Genomic DNA, 22,820 nt, shown 5'->3' with positions numbered 1-22,820 from the left:
GAGGCAGGGAGCCCTTGGAGGAGGAGGGACCCAGATGTACATTCCCAGGAATGCATTCTCCCACTTCTTTCTGAGCTGTCTTTTCCACTGCCACTCCACATCAATCTTATTACCCAGTAGGGAGAGGGGGAGGTTGTGTCAGGGCAGAACATAGGACCTGATTCTGCTCCACTAAAGTCAATGTTAAAAGTTTCATTAACTTTAATGAAGAAAAATCAGGTGCTTCGTAGAGCTGGGAAAAATATTTCAGACAAAATCTTTTTTTCACCGAAAATGCAGATTCAGGTTGATCAAAATAAATTTATGCTGATTTTGGCTAATTATTTTGGTGGAAGAAAAAGAAAATTTCTGAAACATCGAAGTGAGCTGTTTCAACATTGTCAGGCTAGATTCACAAGGAGATTGAGTATGTCTATAGTGCAGCTAAAAAACCATGGCAGGCGTATGCCAACTGACTCAGCCTTGCAGGGATGGGGCTAAGGGGCTGTTTAATTACACTGTAAATGTTTGGACTTGGGTTGGAGCTTGGACTCTAGGAGCCTATGAGGTTGGAGGGTCCCAGACCGAATGTCTACATTGAAATTAAACAGCCCCTTAGTCCAAGCCCCGCGAGCCTGAGTCAGCTGGCATATGCCAGCTGCAGCTGTCTAATTGCAGTGTAGACATACCATTAGGCACCATTCACAAAACTCTGACAGTATGTGCCCACTTACACGCACCCACACGTACACCTAACAGCCTAGTGGTTAGATCACTCACCTGGGATGTGGGAGATAGAGGTTTTATTCCCTGCTCTGGAGCAAGGACTTGCACACAGATCTCCTGCATCCCAGGTAATTGGGATTACCTGATCATGAGGCTGTAGATATTTTGCAGTGGGCCTTTCTCAATCTCTGCTGTTTGAGTGGTTCTGCTTTGTATAAATAATTAAGTATTGCTTGGAGCAGGGACTGGAACTCTGGTATCCCCCTTCTCAAGGGAGTGCCATAACCACCACCAAGTCATTCTCTGTCTCTGGCCCAAATAATATTTAATTATTTACAATTACAAAGTGGAACAGCTTGAAGAGGAATGATTGAGAAAAACACACTCCAGAATAGTCAGTAATTTTGTGATTAGGGCACTCACCTGGATGTAGAAGACCTTTGTTCAAGTTCTTGTTCCAGACAGGGATTCAGATCAGTCTCTCCCATGTCCTTAGTGAATGCCCTATCCACTGGACTATTAGGTGTAAGGGAGCAGTATCAGCACCACTTCTTTCTCCTTTTCTTGAGTTTTGTAATTCTAATCCTTTATTTCCAAGTTTCCTTTGACTTTATTTAAAAATAAATAAAAAGTTTAAAAATGTCTGAAATTGGAACAAAACATTTCAATCAACCCAAAATGAATTTTTTCTGACTTTTCAATTTGCCAAAAATTCCAAAATGTTTCAGTTGCAAGTCAACCCAGAAGGAAAAGTTTTTTCCATTTTTTAGAACTATGAGCTAACTGAAAAATCAGTTATTCAAACAGCTCTAGTCCTTAGTGTCTAAAAGTAAGGAGTGGGATTTCCAAAGGAGTATAAAAGAGTTAGGCACCCAACTCCCAGTACCTAATGGCCATAAATTCTCTTGAAAATCCCAGCATAAAAGCATAAAGATACCAAAATAAAACCAGTATATGGCTTAAATAAAATAGATGATGGTGCTGTGATATAAAGTTTATAGTGCCTCTTCTTTGGGAAGACCTACCATATTTATAACTCATGGTTCCATCACTCATGATTAACACCATCATCCCAATGTGGTAACATGGTGGTTTTTTCAAATAATTTTTATTTCTGGGATCTACCACACGTTTTTTGAGGGCAATTTGCCATGAACTACATTATTTACTGCCATAAAATATAGCATCGGGAGCTTTGCACCACATTTGTTAAACTGCAGCTGTCAGTTGGTATGATTGATATTCAGGCGAATTTCTTTGACATATTCTGACCACCTGCTAATAGTTTTGACTGAAAGACATGCATGTATCTTCCAAATAGAAGAACAATATAAAGTTTATTGAAGGAAGCCAATTAGCTTCTGTTTTCTCTGTACAGCCATTTACTGTATTCCTTCCTATATCAGGGATTGTTGGAAAAGAAAACTAGTGTTTAAATTACATCTTACAAATGAGTGCTGTTTCCATTAAATCTTTCTAGTAGAGGTACAGTTTATATTTGTGTGTGTGTGTGTGTATAATATATATATACACAGAGAGAAAGAGACATGCGTGATGGTGTACTATAATTTTTTTCTTGGCACTCATTTGCAATGTCCCCATTACTCACAACTGGCAGAACCATGAGTGAGTTATGCCGGCACCCCAAATAAATGCCAATAAAAACATGCCCCCCCAACCCATTGTGCATTTCATATATACCATCTATGTTACAGAAAACTATTTTAGGAATGTTTTGAAAGATTGGATTGAGTATATTTTTGTATCCCTGTACAGGCAGGCCCATTAGTTACTGTTAATCCAACTGTACTGGGCTCAGGGTTTGTAAAAACCTATAAAATAATTTATAGGTCTTCTATAGTATAAAAAAAAAAGAATACAGTTTTAAAGTCCATCATTTCAGAACCTTGTAGGAGAGGAAGCAAGAGTAGGGTTCTATTATGAAACTAGAAATCTCTCATTTCTCATGCAGTATAGCTCCTGAGACATGTTCATGTGTAGAAAAGTTGTTACTATTCCAAACCTGAATTTTGTCCATCCTCACGTGGGTATAATTTTGTGGGATATCTGCATTTGTAAAACAACACAGAAATGTTTCTTGTGCAGATTGATTTAGATAACAATGATGACTCAGGGGTTCAGAATGTTGTAAATCCCCAGAAAAATAAATTAAGACTAATAGTTGCCAGAGAACAATGAGGTGGTTATACATGCATGATAAATTCATTTATAATATGGTTACACAATACATCACATGGATATTATCTGTGGTGTATGTGGTATGGTATAAACACACATGCATACGCAGTCAAGTCATACTCATTAAATAATTTATTTGATTAATTTTGTGGTGCTGTTCAAATAACGTATTTAATACATCGATTTGTCATTAGTCATACGGTTTATGGAATGGTATGAATAATTAGTGAATATTCTCAACTTTAAAAACAATAAGAACATAAGAATGGCCATACTGGATCAGACCAAAGGTCCATCTAGCCCAGTATCCTGTCTTCTGAGAGTGGCCAATGCCAGGTGTCCCAGAGGGAATGAACAGAACAATTAATCATCAAGTGATTCATTAAACAAAATGTTAGCAAAAGTATTTTTCAATATTTGTCAAGCTCAGTCCACATGATAAACTGGAAAGCCATAACGATTGCATTTACCAGGAACTATTGACCACCACACCTGTCCTCTGCCTATTAATTCAGCACCGCAAAACAATTTCTCAGATATCAGACTTTTGAACAGCTTCCCCAAAATATAAACATTTTCTGACAAAATTTTCCATGATGATAAGGCCTCAACTGGAGTATTGTGTGAAATAAACAAACAAACCCTATTTTGCCCATGGTGAATTTGGAACCATATATCAAAATACCCAAGTTGCAAAGTAAGAGAATAAGTACAGCTAATAGATTTTTGTGACACCTACAATCCATGCACAGAATAGGTATGGCACAGACATCACTGGTGCAGACTTTCCAGTATTTCATTTCCAGGGTGAATTAATCCTGCTCTTGATGGAGCAAATCTACCATGTAGAGGGTAATTCAGGTGTCATGCCTCTTCAACTCTTGGCTTCTCTGTTATGAATGCTGACAAATATGCTAATTAGTGCAGTGTTATGTGGACTTTCATGATGTCACCCAGCAAAGCATTTAAACTTCTGCTTAAATGCTATGTTAAATCATCCTTATTCATTAAGAGATAACCAACTCATTTGAAAGGTACTTTGGCCCAGTGCATAGGGCATCGGAGACTGAGTCCAGAGAACTGGACTCTGTTCCTGGTTCTGCCCTGACTGGCTCTGTGATCTTCCCATCTCAGTTTCTCCATTTATAATATGGAAGAAGAGGAAGAAAGACAGTATAGAAAAACTAAATGTTGTTGTAACTATTTTTATGTATGTTATCATTTAACTTTGAGGCAGAATGAAAGTAGGCCATTCAGTACAATTCTATCCATATGTCAGGACAATATATCTGTCCTATTTTCTGGTTTGCCTAGTGCTTACATGTACCCGATTGGCTAATTAATATGGGTCTCAGGTTGAGTGGATTCTAATCTGAGCAGGTGCAGTGCAAAACTGACTAAATCTAGATTCCAATTGCAGCCTGTTCCATGTGTAAAGGTTATGCAGTAATTTTTAAAAACCTCCAAAATTAATTTAAAATAACTTTTCTTTACATCATTATATAATGATTTGAAAGTCTAATATCATGTGAGCCAGAGCTAAGAGCAAAAGACTTATAGAACTGGGAAAGAGAGATTCTCAGTTCTGAAATGGGATAAAGCACCTGTTTCTAGCCATTATTGTTTGTGATGTCATACCTTAAACCTGTCACCGAATTACTAACACCACAGACCAGTGTAAATTTTGGGTGGGGGAGGAGAGGCATAGGGGAGTCATCTAGTTTTGGAGAAAGAAGAAACATTTATGACACAAGTTATTAATTTATTTTTATAGTGGCAGCTCTGTCATGTAGCAAATGTAACTATGTGATGTTATAGAAATAAAATTTGTAGACATTTTCACCTTCAGTTTGTAAGCAAAATAGACATCTTGAGTCATTATTAGTCCAAAGAAATCCAAACTGACACAGTAAACCTTGTATATGTCTTAAATTTGTGAGAGGTCTTGAAAAGCATTAGAATGCAGTAAGGCCAGAAAAGTCTATCCTGTCCTCTTTGCAGACAGCTAATTTTTAAAAGTGAAAGTGCAGATATTTCTCACAGGCAATTTATAATGGGAGAAGAAAGTAAGAAACGTGTATGGATAGGGAAAAGTGAGTGAAATTTAGTGTTGGCATGTCTTATATTCGCTGCAAAATCTTCTTCAGCAGAATATATGTTTTTCTTTCTCATTTTTTATTTATAAACATCTTTGATGCTAAAGAAAAACAACTAGGAAAACAATATGTCCTTGTTTGTCTGAAAGGGTTACTATTGATTTTGTAGCGCCATGGGTATCCAAAGGAATGTGGTGAGACCACATAATGAAATATATCCAACATATGTTAATGCAGCAAGAGCCCACCCACAGCAGTGCCTGCCTCTCCTAGAGCTAGCAACAGGTGGCCCCATTCCCCAAAAGAACACTTCCCATTCCCCCAAGCCTCTCTCTGAAATCACACCCCTCTGCAACACAGCTAGTGGGGGAGGGGATGCTTGTTACAGTATCATAACTCCGGTAAGTAGAATTGTGATTGTGTATGGATGTTCCAATATACACTTGCGCTTTGTCCGAGTTTTATTTTTGTAATTGTAAATCTTTATTACTGTGATGGTTCTGAGAGCCAGGGATAGGAGTTTCATATCAAAATAAATATCCTAATAAAATAAATAATACTGATTGCTTAATACCTCCTGTTAAAGGGAATGGCTGCTTTGTGAGCTGACCTGTGAGCAGGTTCCTATTTTAAAAGTAAAAATAAAGCAACATTTTCATTCCATGCTCACCCTGCTTGGAATAAAATCTAACAAAAGTGACATCTTCTGTCACCGTTATTTCTCACAACTGCTTATTGGCCAATGCCATTTAAGCAGAAGTGTCTGCAGTTGTTTTTAACATAATAGTATTAGATATACTTATAAATATTTTTAAATCCATATTTGTTTTATTTCATGAAATGCAGTCCAGATTTAGTAGCCTCATTTCTTAAGCATGATTCCCAGGACATTTTTGAAAAATATGTTTTCTTTTTGTGTTTTTTGTGTGTTTCTCTTTGTTTTTAGAGAGATGAATGTGCAGCCTGGTAATTTGTAAAGTAAAGAAATTTCCCAAGAAATATTTGTTATGCACAGAATGTCTCCAACTTCCTCCAAAGAACCATTTCAAAAATGCATTGTTTTTTTCAGTCCAGGCTTCTGATGGCACGAGAGTCCACTAAGAGTGGTCATAGAGGCTCATCCCTGCTTCTGGGGTGCTCAAGCAAAATAGGGTGGGGCTGAGGTCAGGTCAGGCAGCTTTGCTGGTAGACTCCTGCGGTATGCCACTAAGATTTTAAAGTTCCAAGCACTGGCAGAATCCTTAAAGAAATCTGTTGCAGTGCCACCTGTTCCCCTTAGAGTAAATTCACTTTCCAGCACAGCCATATCTAGGGATATACGGAAGCACAAATTGGACTACCTGGAACAGCATGGATTAAGGTTTCCCATACGTATCCGCCTTCCTTAGTTTTTCAAAAACTCTGTGAACTTCCTATCAAAAAGTATTCAATTGATGCTTTGGAAAAATATGTCCCAGAATTTAGCCTTAAGTTGCTATAAATGTTTCCATATTTCTGTTCTTTAAATTGCAATGAAAACCATTTTATTTTTATTATTTATTTTGGATTACCAGAGAAGCCCCAGTCATGGACTGGTACACTAGTTTATAATCATTTGTCTTTTGTCTTTCATTCTCCCTTTTTTTAAGTACATAATGTAATTGGTTTATAAAACATGAAAATAATATTTTGCCCTTCTGAACAGCCTTCTATCCCAGTATCTCAAAGTACATTGCAAACACTAATACATTTAGGCTCACAACAACTGTGAGGTAGGGAAATATTATTCTTAGGGCTGTCGATTAATTGCAGTTAACTTATATGATTAATTCAAAAAAATTGGATTAATCTCACTGTTAAACAATAGAATACTAATTGAAATTTATTAAATATTTTGGATGTTTTTCTACATTTTCAAATATATTGATTTCTGTTACAACCCAGAATACAAAATGTACAGTGCTGATTTTATATTAGTATTTTTGATTACATATATTTGCACTGTAAAAATGATAAACAAAAGAAATAGTATTTTTCAATTCACCTCATTACAAGTACTGTAGTGCAATCTCTTTATCGTGAAAGTGTTTCACTTACAAATATTGATTTTTTTTGTTACATAACTGCACTCAAAAACAAAACAATGTAAAACTTTAGAGCCTACAAGTCCACTCAGTCCTATTTCTTGTTCAGCCAATCACTAAGACAAACAAGTTTGTTTACATTTATGGGAGATAGTGCTGCCTGCTTCTTATTTACAATGTCACCTGAAAGTGAGAATAGGCATTCACATGGCACTGTTTTAGCCGACATCGCAAGATATATACATGCCAGATGCGCTGAAGATTCATATGTCCCTTCATGCTTCAACCATCATTCATCCATGCTGATGGCAGGTTCTGCTCAATAATGATCCAAAGCAGAGTGGACCGGCGCATGTTCATTTTCATCATCTGAGTCAAATGCCACCAGCAGAAGGTTGATTTTCTTTTGTGGTAGTTTGGGTTCTGTAGTTTCCGCATTATCTCCTGCAAATTGTTATCAAACTTGTTTTTCAGAGCGATTGACTAAACAAGAAGTAGGACTGAGTGGACTTGTAGCCTCTAAAGTTTTACAATATTTTATTTTTCAATTCAGGTTGGGTTTTTTTATATAATTCTACACTTGTAAGGTCAATGATAAAGCAAATGCTTTAAAGTACTTGTATTAGGTGAATTGAAAAATGCTATTTTTTTGTTTTTTACAGTACAAGTATTTGTAATAAAAAATAAATATGTGAGCACTGTCCACTTTGTATTCTGTGCTGTAATTAAAATTAATATATTTGAAAATGTAGGAAACATCCAAAAAAATTTAAATAAATGGTATTCTCTGATTGTTTAACAGCATGATTAATTGCGATTAATTTTTTAATCGCTTCATAGCCCTAATTATTCTTGTTTTATAGATGAGGAAAACAATTCCCAGAGAGGTTAAAAGACTTACCCAAAATCCCACTGAAAGATACTAATAAAAGCAGGATTTCTCTCTTACTAGAAACACTTTTAAAGCTACTTCTGGTCACATTTAGGCCTTTACTGCAAAGAGTTCCACACCGGTGGGCCCATGTGCAGAGGAAGGGCCTTAGAATGCATTGCAAGATGCATTTCCTTCTCCAGGCTTTTCCATTGTGTGCCTAGCCATTCATTTCCCATACACGCTTGAAAGGAGAATACCATGGACAGTCTGTGAGGTCAATTTTATAGTGTTTTTTCCCCTTAAACAGGTGTTTGTGCTGGAAAGTATGACAGGTCCTTTACAATTTAAAATATTCCAACCCATGTTTCTGTGTAAGATTAATGGCAGATGAAATTCAAATCTGAATTACTCATACATAGTACAAAGCTTAACAGTATCAATTTAGAAAAAGGACTTGGGCATCAGTGCAGTCAACTCGGTGAAGACCTCTGCATAGTGTGCAACTGCAGTTCAAAAAGAAAACAAAATATTAGAAGGTATAAACAATGGGATTGAGAGTAACACAGAAAACACTATAATGCTATTATACAAATCAATGGCTTTCCCTAATCTGGAATACTGTGTGCAGTACTGGTCACCACATTTCAAAAAAGGATGTTGCAGCAGTAGAAAAAGCTCGCAAATAGACAATGAGAATGATTAGGGGCATGGACAGCTCTCTCATTCATAGATTCTAAGGCAAGAACAGATCATTGTGATCATTTAGTCTGACTTCCTGTATAGCACATGCCATAGAACTTCCACAAAATAATACCTACAGTATATCTTTTAGAAAAACACTTCATCTTGATATAAAAATTGTCAGTGATGGCAAATCCACCATGACTCTAGATAAATTGTTCCAATGGTTAATTATTCTCACTGTTAAAAATTTACACCTTATTTCCAGTCTGAATTTGTCTAGCTTCAACTTCCAGCCATCGGATTGTGTTACACACCTTTCTCCACTAGGTTGAAGAGCCTATTATTAAATTTTTGTTACCTATGTATGTACTTTTATAGACTGTAGTCAAGTTACGCATGAACCTTCTCTTTGGTAAACTAAATAGATAAAGTTCCTTGAGTCTGTCATTGTAAGGCATGTTTTCTAATCCTTTAATCATTCTTGTGGCTCCTCTCTAATTTGTCAACGTCCTTCTTGAATTGTGGACACCAGAACTGGACACAATATTCTGGTAGTGGTTGCACCACTGCAAAATACAGAACTAAAATAACCTCTCTGCACCTACACAAGATTCCCCTGTTTATGCATCCCAGAATTCCATTAGCACATTTGGCCACAACATCACACTGGGAGCTCATGTTCAGCTGTTTATTCTCCAGAGCCTCCAGATTTTTTTTCAGAAACACTGCTTCCCATCCTGCCAATATGGATTACTTCCCTTGTTCACAGATGTATACATTTACATTTAACTGTAATAAAATGCATATTGTTTGCTTGCATTCAGTTTACCAAGCAATCTAGATCACTCTGCATCAGTAATCTGTCCTTTTCATTATTTACCACTCCCCCAATTTTTGTGTCATCTGCAAACTTTATCAGTGATGATTTTATGTTTTCTTCCAGGTCATTGATAAAGATGTTAACTAGGGCCAAGAACTGACCCATGTAGGACCCGACGCGAAACAGACGCACTCAGTGACGATTCCTCATTTACAGTTAAAGATTGAGACCTATCAGTTAGCCAGAGAGAGACTGAAAGGAGATGAATAAGAAGTGATACAATAAAAGAATACAAAATGATGAATTTTATAGAGAAGATAGACCAAGAGTAGAGCTAGCTGGAGAAATACTGACAAAATGTTTTTTTCCATGGGAATTTGCAGATTTATCAAAATCAAAATGTTTTGTGGAGATAGTTCGATTTTACCAAAGTTACAACAAAAATCTGCCTGATTTCCTGCCAGCTTGTGACCCAGCTTCTTGGCAGCCTGCCTGGCAAACTGATGGTGAGCCTGGAGGTCCTGAGAGTCCCAGCTGCCAAACTCCCAGGCTCAGGGCTCATTGGCAGTTCACGCTCTGAGAGTCCAGGTTCCTTTCCCTTTCCCAAATAATTTTGAAATATTTGGATTTTGTCCCACAAATGAAACCAGTTTTAGAAATAGTTAAATCCTCCACAGAATACAATTACCTTCCCCCCCCCCACCTCTAATCGGGAGTTCCTGTTTTTTACCTGTCTCATAACACAAGAATTGAGAGGGCATTCTGTGAAATCAAAAGTCTAAAAATTCAAAAGTGAAAAAAGCACAACAGCATATTAGATGGCACATGGTATCATTGCCAAGAACCTAACGAGATTCAAAGAGGGTTTGGATTTATTGATAACAATAATGTTATGTATAATTAGTTAATACTAAAATAAGAGTTTTGGAAAGGATATAAAACCTCATGTATCAGAGTTTAAGCCCATTTCTACCTAGTGGGGATCAGGATGAGTTTTTCGTTGGGAACAGGATAACCACATTTGTCTACTTCAGGGTTTCTTGCACCTTCGTCTGACATACCTGGTTCGGACCCCCATCAGACAGGATCCTGGACTATTTCCATACTGGGTCTGATCTACTATGGCAATTCTTATGTACTTGTGTTTCACTCTCATCATGGCGAATCTTGTATCAGATTTTTTCTATAGGAGGCAGCTTCTGGCAGAGACGTAATCCCTTCATTTTCAGTTGACAGAGCCTCTGATTCTCAGTGTCGCAAAATTACCATCTTGGCTGTCAATGCATAATAGTTATTCATATGCTTTTTATAGTTAATGCCAGAGTAATCTATTACATCATGCAGCAGATAACATTTCTGACTCTCTTCTCTCTTTTCCCTCTCTTTGTGTTTCATCTTCTTCTTCTACTTTTCAGCCATTCTGCTTTCCCCCTCCTCCCTGCCCCCGCTGGTTCCTCAGTAGTCATCCTGCCCTCTCCTTTTCACTCACATCTCCATCCTTCTGACTTCCAAAGGCTTTTATTAAATCCAAATCCGAGTGTTAATTTTTGAGGGAATCATAGGAATGGAGGTGGCAATGACCTATTATAGTACTTCGTCTAGCCTAGTTCCCTGCCAATGCATAGTTGTTCCCTAGTGTTCCCATAGTTGTTCCCCAGTGTACATTTTATAGTGTTTTCTTCTATTTTTAAACATTCTAAACCATAGAGTTTCCACCAGTTCCCTGAAGAGATTATTCTATATTCTAATAGATCTCACCATCAGGAAGTTCTTTAATATTCAGCCTAAATTTTCTCTCTTCTAAATTTCATTCCATTATTTCTGTGATAATTTATACACTCTGTGGCATGCTGAATGATTTATTTCTTCCTTGGTGTTTAACCCTACAGATATTTGTACACTGTTTTCCTCCTTAGATTGTACCTCAGTCAAGCAACTCATATTTTACTCCTTTTACCTTTCCTCATAAATTAATCTGTCCAGCCTCCTGGTAATTTTTGTTGCTCACTCCAGTTACTCAATATTAGCATCTGAAAAAAGAAAAGGAGTACTTGTGGCACCGTAAAGACTAACACATTTATTTGAACATAAGCTTTCGTGAGCTACAGCTCACTTCATCGGATGCAAGCAGTAGAAAATACAGTGGGGAGATTGATATACACAGAGAACATGAAACAATGGGTGTTACCAAGCACACTGTAACAGGAGTGATCAGGTAAGGTGAGCTATTTCCAGCAGGAGAGTTGGGGGGAAAAAACCTTTTGAAGTGACAATCAAGGTGGGCCATTTCCAGCAGTTGACAAGAATGTGTGAGGAACAGTGGGGACCTGGGGAGAATAAACATGGAGAAATAGTTTTACTTTGTGTAATGACACATCCACTCCCAGTCTTTATTCAAGCCTAAATTAGTTGTATCCAGTTTGCAAATTAATTCCAATTCAGCAGTCTCACCTTGGAGTCTGTTTTTGAAGTTTTTTTTGTTGAAGAATTGCCACTTTTAGGTCTGTAATCGAATGATCGAAGAGCATCTGAATAACCCAGTTATGTCACCACCCAATCTTAACTTTGCAGTCTTTCAATCATAGTTTTCTTCTCATTACAGTAATTAAGAACTTCATTAATGATCCTGGTTTGGCATCATTTGGATCTTTTAGGCTATTGGGAGAATTAAAAATCCCTGATGAACATGAATAGTATTTTGCAGTTTCAAGCACCTTGAGCTGTATTTGTATATCTAGTATGTAATCAAAGAGCTTTCCCATATGTTAACACTTTTCATCTATTTTGTTGGATATCTTCATATGTAAAGAGTTAGGCATTTTATAGTATAAATATTTCTTTAGGTGGATCATAGAAAAATGCATATAAGTATTAAACAACAGAAAAGGTGGACAGAATTTGCAGATTTATTTTAGCAACAATACCTACCTGTCAGTTTATATAGATCAGTGACATTCATTGCATTACTGTAATCTTTACAAGGTTTTCATTATGTGATAACTGACATTTGTATGATGTTAGTAACCGTATGATGGACAGTTAGTACAAAAAATAAGACTTTGTCATTATTGTTTTGGTTCTATACCACAATGTTTAGAACAACAAGAGTATTTGGAAGTAACAGTAGTTTCTGCAGAAAACATATAGTTGTGAGTTGTTCTGAAGCTGTGCATTTAGAATAAGGAAATGAGAATATAAGAATGTAGTATAATTTATAAACTGTGACATACAAACCTAGATAGTACTAAAAAAAATCTATTGTTATTTATTATTTGCACATTTGCATATTATTTGTACTATGCTAGCCACTGTTTAGACACAGAGAAAGACACACTTTTTCCCTGAAGAGCTAATAATATATGAAGGAATACACATACCATACTGTTCAGCAAAATTAAAGAGAAAGTATAATAACCATAGAAAATGCAAAAATCCAAATGGACAAAGTACATGTATGCTGTATGCAGTGATCAGGAATGAAGAGCTCTTAAAATAACTGTTGAGAAGTGACTTTATAAATGGATAGTGGGAATAAAGTAAAGGGGGAAAAAAGTATTTTGTCTGTAATGTAAATACCACATAGTACATACACTGCTCTAAAGTCATTGCTTGCCCGAAAATTGATCAAATAAAAGCAGAAGAATGTGCTAACTTTTGATCTTTTCCATATAGATCTAAAGTCACGATCAATCGGTTTCCGCCTGTTCTTTGAAATCACATAAGGTTCATATGTGCCAAGTTTTATATGAATCACATGATAAGGTCAAGTAATACAAATTCCAAGGCTGACTTTATATACCCAGATCACATATGACTGTGATACTATATTACCATATGTTGACTATAATGGTGGGTATGTAATTGCTGATCTTGAAAGGAATCCCATCAGTAAAACCAATAAAATTATAGTAACACTTTTCAAATTAACTAAAAATGAGAGGAACTCGATGGCAAAAAAAATATTACAAAATAGAAAGGGGCAAAGGCCAGCAGGGCATTCTGTGATCATAAAATCAGAGAGAGAAACATCTTGGAACTAAAGAAAAACTGTGACTATTTAGACTTTTTAAAAAATCATGAAATGCCAAAATTCAGCAGTTACTTTTTTAATAGAGTTATTACAAAAAAATTCTGGGGATTGCCAAAGACTGAAAATAATCTGGTCATGTTTTTTTTTTGTCATCTGTGGGAGCCAGAAAGTGAAGAAATACACAGCACAAAGTTAATTTGACCTTTTATTCACAATTGTGAATATTAAGGATTGACAAAAGGAATACCATGAAAGGATACCTGCAGCAGGCGCTACTGAAGTAAACTTCAAAAGCCTAGCAGTAAAAAATGACTGCAATGTCAGTGAAACTCTAAATAGCTACATTGCATGCTTGAGCAGGTAATGTTCTGATCTTTTAGACTTCTGTTGTTTGTGTTTACTATGATGCAAAGAAAATCTAGAAGTAGTAACTAGTAAAGGTTTCATTTCACTAATAGCAACTTTTATCTCATACATTTTAGGAAGAATAAGTAAAATGTTCCTAGCAGTTAAGCTAAACTGAATAGATACTAAGAACAGCCATGTAAAATCTTTTTATATTTACTAATCTAGTATTTGGCTTTTATTACACACATTATAAATTAAGTATAATTATTGTAATGTACTCTGTTATATATACATATACACACACTAATGTACATGCAGGTATACTGGCTCTGTGTATATGACTACAAATACTACATATAAAATAGTATATAAATGCTATAGTCATGTGTATATGCTTAACCTTGTTTTGTTTTGCTTCCCCTGTTCTATTTTATCACACTACTAGCATATCATTAATAAATATGATGATTATCTTATCACCTGCAGATCCTGGAAAGACACTTCCAGAAGCTCTTGATTACTGCAAGATTTGGCTACAGACTGTAGCAGGAGAGATAGATGCTAAAAGTGGCATTCCACCTCCTCTCATCACACTGCAAATTAAAGACTTTCTCAATGGACCAGGTAAGTTGTAATATAATCGGTGTGTGCATATAGAGTCATCATTTCTTTGTAAATGAACATGCCAGAAAAATGTTTCCTCCTTTCTCCATAAATGTGGATTTTTAAAAAAAATATATTTTATTTATTTATTTTTGCCAAAAACTACACTGGAGAGAGGTCCAGGTTGAACAGAATTAAAGTGACAGATTTAAGGCCGGGTAAATGTCTTATCTTTGAGACTAGACACTGGAGCCTTAAACCCCTAGAAATTTCAAATTTGTAGATTTCTAGTAGAACCCAAAATACCTTCTTCTAGCCTTTGGAAAGCTGTGAGACTGTAAAATGTATGGCACATGTAAAAAGACCTGTTTAAAGTCATTTTTAGAGGTTTATACTGTTCCCTCTGAACTCTGTTCAGTTGGATTCATGATAATCTAGACACGTGGTATTACAGGTGTAGAGATACAAAACAAAAATATTCTCAATAAAATTTTAATCTTCTAAAATAGCTTTACAAAATAAAATAGCTACTATAAAACTATTTCTATAACTCATATAGCATATTTAGAATATGTGGTAGCATAGTATAAAGGTTTTACTGGCACTTGTTTGAGACAACATGCATAATTTGTGTCTTTGCCCCTCATGAACAATCCCAAACTCATGTCAATAAAAGCTTTATGCCAGACAACATCATGTATTCTTTATACATGAAATACACATGAAGAAAACCCCTACTTAACAGAGTGGCTTTCCCCATCAACCCTGATTACAGGATGAGCCCATGCTGAGAGGAATTAGTGATTCCAGTACGAAAGGAGCAGGAAATTGCAGTGAAGGAGGAAGCCGAGGAATCTACATTTATGTCTGCAGATACTGCAGGGTTCAGAGTCAGTTAGGGAAAAGCTCAAGAAGCAGAAGAGTGAGGAAAGCTCTTCAAGCAGGGAGGTGGTGAGAGAGAGACCCTGACCAAGTAGGGGAAATACTGCAAAGGCTCAGTTGGAAAGACCTGTGAAGAAGACAAACTGCAGGCAGGAGGTGCTTGGAAGCAGAAAGACAGTCTTTTCAGGGAGGTGGGGCTGTGCCTAGTTGCAGCTGGGCTGAAGTTTCAGCTGTGTGCATTTGTGTTCTATTTTTGGAAGATTTGAATTACTTTGGATTACTGGGAGAGAAAGACACTGAACTGGGGCTTGGGTCCTAGAGGGCTAGCATGCACCTGGGGACTCAATAAATTGGACCCCAGGAAGGAATTGTTTAGAGCCCTATGTGGATACAAAATTTATATCTGCAAAATTTAAAATTCTGTGCCAAAAAAATAAAAATTATGCGCACAGTATTTTAAAATTCTGCAGATTTTATTTGTCAGTAAATAAATGTGGCTCCAGCATGGCAGTGGGGAGCACAGGCCACTGGCTGCATTGAGGTAGGAGATCACCCTGAAGCCCCCACCTCCTCTGGTACAGGGACTCAGCAGTGAGGCTGCACCTGACCCTGACACAGAACAAGGGTTATGCCTGCCCTGAAACACCCTGGGGCTCTGCCCCCCTGCAACAGGTGTGGGTGGGAAAGCTCAGGCCAGCAGGATTCAAGTGTGGAGGGGTTTAGTGTGAGAGGGATCCAGGTGTGGGGCAATCAGTGGGAGATCTGGATGCACAGTAGCTCATTTGAGGGGAGGGGTTCCTGGTGCAGGAGCAATGGGACTCTTCAGGGGATCCAAGTGAAGGTGGTTGGGTGTCAGAGATGGGGATGTGTGTGTCTGGATTTGCAGAGATGGAGCTCGGTGGGGAGGGGGTCTGAGTGTGGGGGACTCAGCGGGGGATCTGGGTGCTGAGGGAGTTGAGCTTGATGGGGTGGGGGTCCAGATGCAGCTGGCTGGGGATCAGTGGGGTGGGGGTTGGGTGGGGGGGGCTCATCGGAGAGGTCCAGGTGTAGGGGGGTAGGACTTGTCAGGGTGAGGGTTCAATGGTCCTACTTTATAGGGGAGCTCCAGCTGCTGCCGAGGGGATGCCGCATGCCAAGCTCCTACTTCCTCCTGCAATTCCCCTACCCCTTTTTTTCTCCATCCCCCATCTCCTCACTCCCACATTCCCATTCCCCCTGCCCTATTCCACCCCCTTGCTTCCCCACTGCCTCTTCCCTGCACCCCCCCCCCATTTCCCCACCCTCCCTTACCCAACCCCACCGTGGGCACTCACTCTTGAACAGAAAACAAGAAAGCTCCCAGCACACAGAAGAGGAGCACAAGTGACACTAGGAAATGAGGCGGGGCAGTGGCTGGTAACCCCATGTGCCCCCACGTGCCTCGCCTCTATATGGGAGGGGCAATCCCTCCCCAAAAACTGCACCCATGCACCCTCTCCAATCCAGCTTCCCTGTAGTTTAAAGCAGAGAAGCACAAGAATTCTGTGGGCGGGGAGGGAGGATGTTTTCTTTGGGCACGCAGTCACACAGAATCTCCCCAGGAGTCATGTTAAAAGAACATTAGTAAGGTTTGAAAAGATTGAATGTGACACCTTAATTTATTTCTCTTATGCATATGAATTATATTACAGACTTTAATTACATGATCACATTTTAGTTTTTCCACTGGATCCCTGCCTCATTCAGCGCACAGAATGGACATGGCTCAGTTAATGAGCAGCTGTTCAATATTTTATTTTCTCTTCATTGTTCAGTGTGTATCCCCCATGTTTTATTTACTGCACATTATTAAAACCTGTTCTGAAGACAGAATTATTAATGTCCTTATGAGTTTTTCTATGCGCTCATTACTATAGTAGCTAAGTACTTCACAAACATTAATGAATTTACTTTCACAACACCGCTTTGAGGTACTGAGAAACTGAGGCATAGAAAGATTAAGTTCAAAAGTTTCCACTAATTTTGGGTGCCCTGTTTGAGACATCTAAGACCTGATTTTTTTGAGTAGTTAGCATTATAGAGCATTTTATATGTTCAAAGGACATCTCTCATTGACTTTGGTTGCAGTCAGCTCAGTACTTTTGCAAATCAGACCCCGGGATATCCAGTTAGGCACCCAGATAGTGAGAGTCACACAATTAGTGACCCCTCTGAAAAAGACTTGGTTTAAATGTTTTGCCTGGCATCACACAGGAACTGTGGACGAGGCAGGGATAGAATCTAGTTCTCCGGGACAGCATTCAGCTGCCTGAACCAGGACAGCATCCTTTCTCTTTCTGTAATCCTCTGTCTCATTCAATATACACCTCTCAACTTGTGAAACAAATGAGGCAGGGGTCCTACAGACAGCAGCCTTCTTTATTACATATCCCTGATTCATCCCCAGAGCAGGTCCATCCTGTGCACTGAATGAGACAAGAGTTTTATGGAAGAAATAGTATGTGATCATGTAATTAAAGACCGTATCATACAATATACAGATGCATGGGCAACCTTAATTTTGGCATGTGTTAATTTTTGTGTACTTGACTTTGCAACCTTAATAATGTTCAGTGTGGCTTTTGTATGTGTAATTTCCCATGATTTTAAAAACACAATCTGAAGAAATGGAAATTCCATCATGTGGCATCCTGTTCACATCTATGTGGGTTATCAGCAAGGTTGGAACTTCTGGATCCACCACAAAGACCTCTGCCACTTGAGCTAACAGAGTAACTGATAGCCCTAATAGGCTGTCTTCTTCTGTGTGGAGCAGCACTAGAGGGGAGAGAGACATATTTTGCCACAGATGTGTGTGACAGCAGAGAATGGTGAGACTCAGTAATCCTGGCTTCCATTCTGAAGAGGATTGTGCTCTAAAGGGCATGAACTCTTCCTGTTGTCCCCAAGTTTGTCCTCTTCTGCCCCATCCCTTCCAACCTATCCCTTTACTAGTCCCATCTCTTGCTTGCCGCAGCTCCTTGTCCCAGTCCTGTTGTCCTTGCCTGCCTAGTTCCAATCTCCAATCCTCAGGCTTCTCATCTTCAGGCCCTCTGTAAGAAGGCTACTTAGCGGCAACTTTAAATAAATATACAGGGGAAAACCATTAAAGGCATTATTTGAAATAGTTTTTGCACCAAGGGATTCCTTCAGATGGCCACCTGACAAATGATCAGACTTTTTACCAAATTAGCTAACCATGAAGCCCATTTTAATGCAAATAATACTAAGATGGCCTGAGCTATTCTGTCTGCCAGGGCCAGGACACCTAATTTAGAGACTTTCCGTAGGAATGGAGTTGCTGCTAAGCAAACCCTGGCAGTCTCTACTGGTGGGTTTCACTTTCCTGTGATTTAAGTGATTCCCCCATGTGCTAAGTAGACAATAAATCTCTTACCTCCAAATATAATGATGTGAACAGTAGCACTGGAACATTTTTTTAGAGTGGGTGTGCTGCAACCCCTCTTACCTCTGTCTGCGTCCCTTGCTGCCCTGTCAAGCTGGGGTCAGGAGCAGGGCCATGGCTCTGGGATGAGAGGACACGGACAGGGTAAGGGGCTAAGGCTGGGGCCACAGCTGAGGCTGGGTGCATGGGGCCAGCAACCGGGACCAGGACTGGGCATGGGGCCAGCAGCCGGGACCAGAGCTAGGCGCAGGGCCCCAGGGCACAGGGCCAGATGTTGGGCCAGCAGCTGGGCACAGAGCAAAACCTGGGCGTGCCCCCCACACCATTAGTTCCCTCGCCTATGGGTGGGAATAGGATGAGTCTCTTTCTGCTCTATCCTCAGCAATATAGGCAGATCCTGAGTTAGTGTTCAAATTCACTCCTTCCTGGTCTTTGGCTTTATTGGCAACTCCAAAACAATAATGCAGTATAAACCTTTGCACGTTTCCTTCTAGATCTTGGCTGTTTCCCTCCAAGACCTCTTTTGGCCTAAGACACACAGCTACATTTTTATCACCTGGCTGGTTCCAGTTGGACCCATTTCTAAGCATGTCTCAGCAGTAATTACCCTGAATCTTAACATGGAATTTTGGCTCAGGGTGGTTCAACAAAACATCCCTGCCTTCCAGTACAGGGTTTTATAACCTGTTACAACTGAGAGCTTGGTCAAATAATTTAATCTTCTTTACCATTCCACAATGTTAGAGCTTTGACTAGATCCCTTTAAAACAAAAACCATGTTTGCATAAAACCACACAACTGCAATAAGTGCTATTTCAGACCTAGTGAAAAGAAAAGATGCAGTGGTTTAATTCAACAACATGTGAACATCAACAATACAATAAAAACCTCCTAGTCAAGACTCATTCCAACACGTGGTTGGCAGGGGTGCTGGAACAATTTTTATAGTGGGGGTGCTAAGAGCCACTGAACCAAACTGTAAACCCTGTATATAATGGAAACCACTTCAAGCCAGGGGATGTGGCAGCACCCTCAGTCCCCCTAGTTTCAGCACCTATGGTGATGGAGTATCTGAGAAGTAGCTGAACCCACCAGGAGGGAGAAAAATGGCTTCTTAGTGGTCCTGTGGTAAGCAGTCAGGTGGCAGACACAGTTAGCCTGTGATTATGTGGCAAGGGCAAGAACCTCAGCAGTCATCTTCAGAGAGCCCCAGCAAGGCCACGCAGGAACACATGATATTGGTGGCAGCAGGGAAAACCAATATATCATTAATGAATTGAATAAATACTCTGCTAAAAATTCAGTCAGAAGTAGTAGTGCATAAATTGCACCATTTTGTCAATGACTTGGTGATTTATTATGAGCATTTGTCAAATACTATAAGACTCATGTTCTTACTATATTACTACTATAAATATTTTTAAGGACTTCTTTATGTTCATTTTATGTATTTATTTTACAATCAATTGATGTATAGACAAGTGCAATAGATGATAGCCATTGAAGACAGCTGATCTGCTTTTCAGCACGTTTGTCAAAGTTACGCAAATGCAGTCAGAAACTTGGATATAACTATTGCAATGACAACTGAATATACTTGTGTACATGTATCAAAGGTTCAATGTTGTTTAGTAAGTAAAATATTTTCCCTAAGAAAAATATTTTTGGAAAGGTGAGTTTGAAACATCAGCTCTACTAGTCCAAACATGTATACAACTTATAATGCAGTATAGCAGTTAGAAAACAGTCTGTAAATTGTTCCCAGAATTTGCTATCTCTAGATGAAACTTTAGTTATTGTAAACAGTTTGTCAGCTAAAGTAGATAAGTAGATGTTGTTCCATAGAAAAATTTTATTTTTTCGCCACGCAGGAAGCCAGGTTGTCACTCTATATTAACTTAGAGATAAAAAAAACTACAGCTAGTAGCTAGACTTGGAAACCACCAATTAAATGGAAATAACAGGCTATATTAATACGCTTCTTGCCAAATGAGTGGATTATTTTGTACATTTTTGGCAACTAACGAAAAATGATATTTCTTCCAGATTTTAGGTAATAGGATCCTAGAAAAAATAAGCATATATCACTGAGCCGGTGGGAACAGAACTCAACTTTACCCCCAAAAAACAATTCTTTCCTTTTCTACAGTAACTAATTACCTAAAAAAAAATTTTTTTAATTCCTGCTAGATCAACATGCACAACCATTGTTATAAGAAGAAAAGGGTACTTGTGGCACCTTAGAGACTAACAAATTTATTAGAGCATAAGCTTTCGTGAGCTACTAGTAGCTCACGAAAGTTTATGCTCTAATAAATTTGTTAGTCTCTAAGGTGCCACAAGTACTCCTTTTCTTTTTGCGAATACAGACTAACACGGCTGCTACTCTGAAACCATTGTTATAGTAAAGCTAATACTGGACTTGTATATTTAATTCTTCACATGTAGGATTACATTAGATACAGTTGAACCGATGATTATTTCTGGCCAATTATCTTCTTAGACAAAGAATAAAGATGACCATGTTGTTTTATTACTAAATTATTTGCTATTCCTACCCTTTAAGTCTTACTTTAGAACAAAAATCCAACATATTTTTGCTGTATGTAATATATTACAAAAGGTTTCAAAAATTTATTAAATATAACTTGTATTATAATTTGCCTTAAAAGTACAATTGTAAGCAAAACACAAATTTTTCTGTGCCAAAATCTTCTTTCCCTAACATTTTCTTGGAAAGATGATAGTTTAAGTATGAAATTATTAAGCTTTTTGATTTTTTGCCATTTGGAATAATTTTCTGTAGAACATTTTATCCAGTCAAATTAAGAAATAGGATGTAGTCCCTCTTCTGAATGATAAAACAGAGTTAAAGATTTTTCTTTTGAGTTTGCCTGTCTATTTGTCTTTCCCTTCCATTGCTTGTATGTTGTGATGAATACTTTGCCTCTAGTTATACTTTAAAAAAAAACAAAAACCCAAGCCTCACTTCAAAAAAAAATTCTACCTCAAAAGGCAACAATTGTACCCATTAGCAAGGTCAGTGATTTGAAGAAACCTGGTAAATAGCAGCTACCAGAAACCCACTAGAATAGTATCTCTAGCAGGTGATAGATTAGTTGGAACAAATTGGAACCATTGCACTTCAGCAATCCTGGTTTCTTTCAAACTGTTTTTAAAATGTCGTCATTTTAATACACAATCTCAACCCTGTAGAACAGTCCACAGCAGGTTAATTTGAATCGTATGATGTGTCACTGCCCTCAGCTGACATGAGCTCCGTTCCATGTGTGAAGCCATAATAAATCCATTCCCAACCGAAGCAAATTCCCTGTGAGAAGGTGAACTAATCCAGGCCTCACACTGGCATGTTAGCTCTCTGTAATTGAAAGCAGGGCCACCTGTTCCCAGCACAGTTAGCCTATAGAGAGAAAATTAGCATTAGATCAGATACTTAATATATTGAAAAATCATTCATACTTCTTGCAAGTTCAGCTGTGGGCTGCTTAACATGACATCATATATAAACTTAAGAATGTGCCCACTTGATCCCATTTTAACAGTTTTGTTAACCATGGTGTTTGTTAACTTTGAAATGAGAATTTTTTGATTTAATGAGAGCAGACACGTGAGAAGGGGAACTGGCCAGAGTGCAGACTTTTCTAATTAACTCAGGGTCATTTGCAAAAACATTTGAGCTCTCTGGTATTTTTTTCATTGTTCTTTTACAAACAAGTTTTGAACCACTGACACTATAGTCATGAAATGACTTTTATTTGATTCAGAGGACAAACAGAAATATGCCAAATATAGTAGTGTGCACATGTTATTTTTTATTGACAGAGTTATTTTTATTAAAAATCACATTTCAAGGATTCAATGAGGTGTGAAGATAATGCAGATAAAATGTTCAAAAGTGGCGTAGGTACTTAGCAGCCTAAGACCCACTGACTTTAAATGAAACATAGCCTTCTAGATGCCTATGTCACTATTGAAAATGGGACTCAGGCTCTTAAGTCAGGTAGATGGTTTTGAAAATGTTACTCTATATCTTTTCCATCATTTTGACGTGTCTTCCGTGCTTTTAAAGTC

At 38.1% G+C, this 22,820-nt stretch overlaps 1 protein-coding gene across 9 annotated transcripts in view; it reads left to right on the top strand.

Annotated features, from left to right (window-relative positions):
• Nucleotides 1-22,820, top strand: part of VPS13B (vacuolar protein sorting 13 homolog B) — a 921,736-nt gene that overhangs the window by 727,275 nt on the left and 171,641 nt on the right. For all 9 annotated transcript variants that reach the window (XM_038388370.2, XM_038388367.2, XM_038388371.2 and 6 more), the window contains exon 35: nt 14,306-14,443. In XM_038388370.2, coding sequence (XP_038244298.1) covers nt 14,306-14,443 — 138 coding nt within the window. The remainder of the gene's footprint in view (nt 1-14,305; nt 14,444-22,820) is intronic.

The sequence above is a fragment of the Dermochelys coriacea genome, chromosome 2 (genome assembly GCF_009764565.3).
Source record: "Dermochelys coriacea isolate rDerCor1 chromosome 2, rDerCor1.pri.v4, whole genome shotgun sequence".
Taxonomy (NCBI): Eukaryota; Metazoa; Chordata; order Testudines; family Dermochelyidae; genus Dermochelys; species Dermochelys coriacea.
The sequence above is the reverse complement of the archived record's forward strand: the minus strand, read 5'-3'. Positions and strand labels throughout refer to the sequence as shown.